Source organism: Triticum aestivum, chromosome 3A (assembly GCF_018294505.1).
Source record: "Triticum aestivum cultivar Chinese Spring chromosome 3A, IWGSC CS RefSeq v2.1, whole genome shotgun sequence".
In the NCBI taxonomy this organism is placed as follows: domain Eukaryota; kingdom Viridiplantae; phylum Streptophyta; class Magnoliopsida; order Poales; family Poaceae; genus Triticum; species Triticum aestivum.
The window spans coordinates 733,836,266-733,844,216 of record NC_057800.1 but is presented as its reverse complement, the minus strand read 5'-3'; the positions used below and the strand labels follow the sequence as shown (position 1 = coordinate 733,844,216).

The following is a 7,951-nucleotide window of genomic DNA, read 5'->3' as shown; positions in this document are numbered from 1 at the left end:
AAGAATGTTTTGGTTCCATGTAAGCGGGACGTCGGTTCGTCGTAAATTTAATTTCAATTCCTAGTATAATTTTGATGGTTCTTCATGGTGTCACCCATTATCGTGTCATATGCCTTGGAACAACCATTATCATGGTGTCACCCATTATCGATGTCAGTTCATCATGAAGAATGTTTTGATTCCTTTAGGTGGGACATTGATTCTTCGCAAATCTAAATTCGATTCCTAGTATAGTTTTGAAGGTTCTTCATGGTGTCACCCATTTTGGTGCCATATCCCTCCAAGTAGGTTGGATGTCGGTTCACATCTACCGGCGACGTACAAGGCCCGGGCTTTGATGAGGAAGAGTGGGGCATGGGAGACGGTGGCGCCTTGAGTCCTTTGCTGGTGCATGTGTCATGCCCTACTCTACCTTGTCGACGACCGGTGCAACACTTTGAGGGAGGTAGCCGGCCACTAGACATGGGCACGGCTGATCCGGACGAGTTTCACTTCAGTTAGGTTGGGCACGACGACGCCTCGCCGTCTCTGGCGGCGGCTCGAGTCATGGAGGTGATGCAAGTTGGGCACGACCAAAAAGATGGTCGGGCGCAAAGGCGAGCCAGGGAAGGGAGAGTACACGCGAAGGATGCAGGGGGGTTCGTCGGCCGAAGGGGCTCTAGCGGGTCGCCAGGATAGAACATTCAATCATCGGTATGTCCCACTAAAAACAAATAAACCACTATTTTTCCATCCGGTGATAGTACTATGCTCAAGGACGCATCATTGAAGTACACCACTATCACCCTCTGCCGCTGACACGCCACCACCGCGCCACCATGCCGCCTCGCCGCCGGGAAGGTTCGGGCTACCGCGGTGTCCGCGTACGTCCGTCCGTCACCTACTCCGCCTCGATCCAGTTGGGCGGCGGTGTGCGCCTCGGCCTCGGAACCTTCGACACCGCCCAGGATGGCGCCCGCGCGTACGACGCTGCGGCGTGGCGCCTCCGGCAGTCCCGTTGGGGCATGAACTTCACCGACGTGGCGACGCGGGAGCGGGCACATGAGTTAGCGCCTTTCCCGCAGCTTATCACCGACGAGGATCGGCGCAAAAATCGGAGGCGGGAGTGCCGTCTCAGCCTGGCCGAGATGGACAAGGAAGCCATGGCGCTGTGGAGGCAACGCTTCCCGCAAGATATCATCAACGAGGAACAGTTTTTCGCCGAGAGGAGGGCGGAGAGGGAGGAGAGGAGGAAGGAGCGAGCCGCCTATCGCGAGGACAAGCGAACGTGGACGGCGCTCGCTAAATACAACGAAGCGCTAGGAGATGCGTCCTCTTGAGACTCCGGCGACGAGCGGTTTCTTGACGCCTATACTCCGACGGCGGAGGAGGACATCACCGAGGCAGAGTCCGAGTCGGACGAGTAGTAGTAGTTTTTTGTTTTATATTTCGGTATCTACGGAACCAAATATGTATCGAATCGTAGTAGGGAAAAACAGATGAAATATAGCGCGCTTGCTGGAGCGGCGTGTGCGCGTTTTAATTTGCGGCGGCGACGACCGCTGGAGCCAGCGCACCGCCGCGTGCAAAAACTGGTTAACTTGGTGTTGTATTCTGACTTTTAGCGCCCGGCGCGTTGCGGGGGCGCGGCTGTTGGAAATGCTCTCAGACCTAGTAATTCCGAGACACGCGCAAAAAAAAAAAACTAAACCTAAATTGGCCCACTTCTCTCATCCTCTCGGCTGGCGGCCGGTGCTTCTCAGCGGCGGCGGGGGCGACGCCGGACGGAGAGGGGCAGAGCAAGGCTCACCGGATGTCCGGATGGCGCACCCCGCCCTTCCCCTCCCGGTCGTTCAGGCAGAAGGACGACCACCTCTGCTCGACGCCCTTCCATGGTCGACGAGAGCCGACAAGGCAGCACTCCTCAACGCACTTTTCGCTGCCCCATCTCCTCCTGCTCGACGCGCCCATCCCATCGCTGGCTCATTGGTCGATCTCGACGCCACCTTGGTCGGCCTCCTGCAGTTCTGCTCAATCAACACGGTGACTCCGCTCCCCAGCTAGGCGGCTACTTCAGTCCAGCAGCTCACCATGCTCTACTACCTCAATCCTCAAGGTGTATCCTTTTCACTATCTTTTGTTTATACAGACGACGCAAAAATATGCGTTACGTTTCTCTTTCAGTCCAGCTAGTGCTCTGAACTTTCTCTTGAGCTAGCGATATTGCAGGACAGCTAGTTCTGTCAGCTATGTATTTATGTATTTTTGGAGCTAGCGCTGTTGCATCAGAGCTGTGAACCAGCAGGGTCAAATACAGGGTCTCGTGATGGGTTTACCAAATAGGAAGGTCAGACTCGATCTTTCGAAGCGTGGATAGAGAAAACGGCAAATTGTTTCCATCGTTCAATGCAGCCATATATTTGTCAGACTGACAGAGCTGAGATTTGGAAAGGCAGGATTCCCCCATTCCATTTTGGTCTGTCGCATCTCATAATTGCTGTGTGGTTGAACACCACACGGACTCACGGAGGGCAGCTGCTCCTAGCAATGGCCTCGACCTTGAACTATGGTGTCATCTCGGAAACTTGTGGTGACATTCCTACCTTGAAGGACTCTGCTGTTGGTAGTAAGTCTCCTTATGATGCTTTGTTGCCTGTGTAATCATTTTGATTGGTTGTACATTCTCACGCGATTTCTCTTCAACAGAAACCTCCACTCGGAAAGATCTTGAGGATACAGTTTCAGGGATGAACTGTTCTTTCCCGCCAGAGCTCAGTCAGAGTGAGGAAGCCGTCAACGTCGCATCAGGGTTCTCCAGCGATACTTGTCATCCATCTGCTGCTGGAGCAAGATTTGCCGAGGAATTTATGACGGAATGGTACTCGGATGTTCAAAGGTTAACAACTCATCAAAATTCCCTCTGTATATCTTTTGTTCGTCAAACTGTTCTGACACCACGGTAAATATTGTCAAGGGCCCGTGAGACACAGCCTCCCCACGATCTCACGCCGGGGATGGACGGCCGTCTATCGGAGCGATCTGCTCTTCCACGACCGATGCCATCTGCTGCCGCACAACACGGCGAAGGGTCCAGCTCAGATCCATATTGCGTTGACGAAAGGTAACCTAAAAAAGTTTATAGATTGTAACTAATCTTTTTTGGAAAACTTTCTTGACTTCACCTAAAAAATCTGCATAAAACAGTAGGGACGTTCGTGCCATCAATATCAAAGCTGCTTCGGGTTGTCACTCCTCCGCTCCATTCACCATGCCACATCCGGCGACCACTGTTTTCGAGCAGCGTGCTGAAGATGGTTGTTCAGAGGGCTATGAGCGACGTCAAAGGTGTTTAATCTGCCAAGAAAATGTTAATGTTTTTAACATAAACTGTTTGACAAACTGCCTGGATGTTTGGTCAGGGGGCGGGCCGGCAAAAGTTATAGCCTAGAACCTGAAGAAGATGGCTCTAACTATATCAAGAGGGCGTTCGATAGAGCTGCTGAGCGAGGTTCACGCATCGTCTTCGAGCCCGTTGAAGGCATGATTTTTTCAACCGAACAAGAAGCCTATCAGTTTTACAACACATACTCCTGGGAGATGGGTTTCGGTATTAAACACGGCAACAAGTATGAGATAAAGAAAACTGGATACAAGACCAATCAGGATTTACTCTGCTCGTGTGAGGTATCTTTGTTGTGCCATTCGAGTTTTTACTTTTTTTTCTAGTGTGATCAACTAGCGAGGTCGACTATTTATTTGATACTAAAACTAGTTGCTACTTGTTTGTCCAGGGGCGGAGCAATGTAGGAAATACCAGGTCCGCGCGGACCAAATGCCCGGCAATGGTTCGAGTGAAGAGGACATCCACTGATGGCTGGTTTTTCTCTCGAGTTGTTTTGACTCACAACCATGAGCTGGCAGAAACTGTTGGTGAGAAAAAGGTCTGGAAATGTCATAATGCCATCGACTCTTCTATGAGAGATCTCATCAAACATATGCGTTCAAACAATGTGCAAGTTAACAAGGTGTTTGGGGTCATGGCTGACATCCATGGGCGTGCTGAAGAAGTCCCATTCGGCAAGAGGTGTCTCAAAAATCTTTGCGCATCAATTGCACATGAAGCTAGCCAGGACGACATCGCGAAGACACTTGAGCTTTTTGCAACAATGCAATCCCAGAACCCTGATTTTTTCTATTCAGTTAAGACCGACGGAGAAAGGAGAGTGTCTGGTCTCTTGTGGTGTCACTCGAAGAGCCGTGCTGATTACTGGTTGTTTGGTGATGTTTTGACATTTGACACAACCTACAAGAGCAATTTATATGAGATGCCTGTTGGGCTTTTTGTAGGTGTCAACAACCATTATCAGTCCACTCTTTTCGGTTGTGTTATTTTGCGAGAGGAGACTGTAGAGTCGTTCAAGTGGGCTTTTGCAAGAGCAACCTTCCTTGGTGCCAACGGCGGTAAAACACCAAAAACTATTCTCACAGGTATAATTTTTTTAAATAGCTAGCTTCGCGCATCTATGTCTTCATGTATGCTCATACATGTTGGTGCGATATCTCTTATCTTGCCAATGTTTGCAGATCAATGCTTGCAGATGGAGCGTGCAATTGCTGATGTTATGCCTTCTACTGCTCACCGTTGGTGCAAATGGCATGTGATGAAAAACATCAAGGAGAAACTTGGGACCTTGTACAAAAAAGGTACACCGTTCCGCATAGATTTCAACTATCTAACCAACGAGATGATGACCGTTGAGGAGTTTGAATCTGGATGGCAGTTTCTGGTTTCTAGTTATGGACTACAGGATAACAGGTACATGCAGGATGTGTTTCACTGCAGGGATAAATGGGCCAAACCGTATCTTAGCTCTAACTTTTGTGCCAAAATGTCAAGCACACAACGGAATGAGTGCATGAATAACGTTCTTAAAACTTATGTATCGCTTTCAGCACCGCTCAACAGATTTGTGATGCAGTATAACAAGCTAATAGCCTCTCGTTGCGAAGAAGAGGATTCTGAAATGGCGCATACAAAAAAGGTTTTCTTCTTTCTTTTCGACAGTACAGTAAAGAATGGCATTCATAAATTATCTGACTAGCAATAAAAATTGTGTGCTTACCTTACTGAATGCATTTCGGTCTGTAGGATGGTAAGGTGTTGCATAGTAATGTGCCCATCGAGCGGCACGCCTCCAAGGTCTATACTCGTGCTGTGTTCAAGTTGTTTTCCGCTGAGCTGTATGAGGCAGGCAGTTACGTCGTGAAAGGTCAGAATGTGGATGGCCGCGTTGTCGTGCAACATGTTGACTCAGACCTCCGCGCACACTGGTGCAAAGTAAGCTATGTGGTTATGGTTGATCGAGAAAGCGATACTTACAACTGCGAGCGCGCCATGTATGAGCACATGGGGCTTCTCTGCCGGCACGCTTTGAGAGTAAGTGCAGATATTCATATTGTACCTTGTTTTTCTTTTTCCTTATTAATTATTTAATTTCGCTAGGTAATGATTCATGTTGGCGTTCTTCGCCTTCCGGCTCATTATGTGATGAAGCGGTGGACTAGAGATGCCCGGGACATTCTACCTGATCATATCAAGAATTATCAGAGAGACTCGGACATTGGGGTTTCCAAAACATTCAGGCACAATATTCTGTATGTGCGTGCACTGCAGGTGGTAAAGGAAGGTAACCTATCTGTGCCACTTTTCAATCATGCAGTACAGAAGTTGCTCTCGCTGGAGAAAGAGCTGAAAGCCATGGCTGCTTCAGAAGCTGGGACTAGTCAGCCAAGTACAAAGATTGGGAACAGCAAGGCTGCATCGCAAAAGCCCAATGTGCCCAACTTTAGTGATGTTCAACCTGCTGATCACGTTACAGCTCTGTATCCAGAGAAAAGACCATCGCGTGGCCGCCCCAAATCAAAAAGAATGAAATCGGCAGTTGAGCGTGCGGTGGAAAAATCAAAGGATGCATGCTCTGTTTGCGGATCAGAAGATCATTTTACTGAAGATTGTGAGTGCTTGAAACTACCAGATCAGAATGATGGCTCCAGCTCTGAAGATAACTATGTACCCGAATCTTGCTTGGATGGTTCCGGGGATGAAGGACAGGACCGGTTTGTCGAGGATCCAGTGCCCGTGGAAACTTCAGAAGCTCGGACAACTCGCTTGATGGCATCTGCATCTACTACACCTCTTGCAGCTCGTTTTGCTACTGCAACCACTTCCTTTCAGCTCTATGGTTCAGTATAACGTTCCTGGCAATCTTGAGTTAAGTGTACGTGCCTGACGAGACAGTGGTCCTACCCCCAGCCGTAGTGGATGTGCCATCAAACAACAGATGATTCAACGGGGAGGCAAACAAGGTTATCAATACATGATTCAACGGAGGGACAAACAGATTATCAAACAACAGATGATTCAACGGGGAGGCAAACAAGGTTATCAATACATGATTCAACGGAGGGACAAACAGATTATCAAACAACAGATGATTCGGCAGACAGGCATGGACGGCGAGGGTTGCGTCGTTGCTTCTCTGGCCTCGGGGAGGAGAGAGGGCTGAGATGGTGCTGCTTGGAGTGGGCGACGTGATACCGGCACATCGCGGATCAAGAGCACCCACATACCATGGAGCCCCGGCTGTCCAGACCGGATGAAGGACGGAGCCGTGCCGCTAGATGAAGACCCTGCGGCTGTGCGACGGCGAGTGCAGTACGAAGGAAGGGGATGGAGGAGGTGGCCAGTGACCATGGCGACGAGGTGAGGAAGAGGAATGGGAGCAAGGGAGTCCTCCCTCCAGTGCTTGCTCGACGGGCTCGTGGACGCCCTGGAGGCTGCAGCTCGCCGTCGGCCTCGGCTCGGGGGACCAGAGGAGGGAAAAAGACGAGCAGGTCGGGCGACGGCGTGGTGCTCCAGATCGAGGGAGTGGAGGGGACGTGTCAAGGAAGAAGAAGGGGATAACGGGAGTCCTCGTTGCTGGACTGACGAGGGGAGGAAAAAGGGATCGAGTAGAAAACACCACATGAATTTCGTGGACGCCAAAAGTTCCACCAACTGATTCGGTGCCTTTTGTTGGACCACCCACTCCGACAACAGCAGTGCAGAATGGGTCAGAGAATCATTAGGTGAAGTGGGTTAGAAATTAAGAAAAGGCCCACATATTTCTACCTCTCTCTCTATCATGCGCGCAGATCACGAAGCATGATAGAGAGGTAGAAATATGTGGACTTTATATATACGGTCGCGCTATACTGAGCGTGAGCGCAAAAGCGCTAATCCTACGCGCCACCCGTTCTGGGTTTGCTTCGTCCCGCTAATTGTCGTAAAATTGCCTGCAATAATCGTAATACACTTTAGTTGGTTACAGACTACCACGCACCAGCCTCCGTCTACTAGTAAAACATGCTAGCGAAAACAGTTACAGAACTAAAAGGAATACTGGCCGTGCATTAGTAGATCGCCCAACTGACTACTAGTAAAGTTCCTAGAAAAGATCGTAACAAATTAAAACGGTTACTAAATCTGCTAGCACCGGCCACTCAGGCAACCATGTTACTAGTAAAACTCCTTGACAAATATAGTAATATAACTAACTTGATTACCCTGTACGCTCCTACTACTAGTAAAACGCATGCCAAAAAAGTGTTGAATGGTAATTGTATTGCGATTCGAAACGAACCTATTCCTATCTAGGTGGTAATCACATTACTACTATCTTCTATTCGTTACTACCTGGCCATACAAATCCATTAGCTCCTAGGTAGTAATTACATTACTACTTCCTTCATACGGTTTACTACCGGACCTTACAAGATATGTCCCGTAAAGTATGCTTCTTTTATTACTATATTTTATTTCCTAATTACGTTGGAGTTACTGATACAAGCGCCTCGGATGGGGGATTGAGTCAGCCTAATTAGGCGGTTCGCATGTTGGGTCGGCGCGTACGCTAATAATAGTACGCTCAGG

The 7,951-nt window shown here is 49.2% G+C and overlaps 1 protein-coding gene across 3 annotated transcripts; it reads left to right on the top strand.

Annotated features, from left to right (window-relative positions):
* Positions 1 to 1,690: 1,690 nt before the first annotated feature.
* LOC123063590 (protein FAR1-RELATED SEQUENCE 5) lies at positions 1,691 to 7,304 on the top strand. 3 transcript variants are annotated; one of them, XM_044487423.1, is made up of 10 exons: positions 1,691 to 2,326; positions 2,436 to 2,605; positions 2,686 to 2,875; positions 2,954 to 3,100; positions 3,184 to 3,324; positions 3,399 to 3,663; positions 3,771 to 4,467; positions 4,564 to 5,021; positions 5,129 to 5,416; positions 5,483 to 7,303. In XM_044487423.1, exons 2-10 carry the CDS (start codon positions 2,527 to 2,529, stop codon positions 6,230 to 6,232), a joined length of 3,015 nt encoding a protein of 1,004 aa, XP_044343358.1. In that variant the 5' UTR covers positions 1,691 to 2,326; positions 2,436 to 2,526; the 3' UTR covers positions 6,233 to 7,303. The 3 variants fall into 3 exon arrangements, with proteins under 3 accessions (XP_044343358.1, XP_044343357.1, XP_044343356.1); XM_044487422.1 differs by having other exon boundaries at positions 1,691 to 2,605; positions 3,187 to 3,324; positions 5,483 to 7,304; XM_044487421.1 differs by having other exon boundaries at positions 1,691 to 2,605.
* The last annotated feature ends 647 nt before the right edge of the window (positions 7,305 to 7,951 follow it).

Coding starts and splice junctions, on each gene's coding strand:
- LOC123063590 (XM_044487421.1), top strand. CDS start 2,386: ATGCAGCCATATATTTGTCAGACTGACAGAGCTGAGATTTGGAAAGGC. Junction 3,325..3,398: donor GGCTATGAGCGACGTCAAAG/GTGTTTAATCTG, acceptor ATGTTTGGTCAG/GGGGCGGGCCGGCAAAAGTT. Junction 5,022..5,128: donor AAATGGCGCATACAAAAAAG/GTTTTCTTCTTT, acceptor TTCGGTCTGTAG/GATGGTAAGGTGTTGCATAG.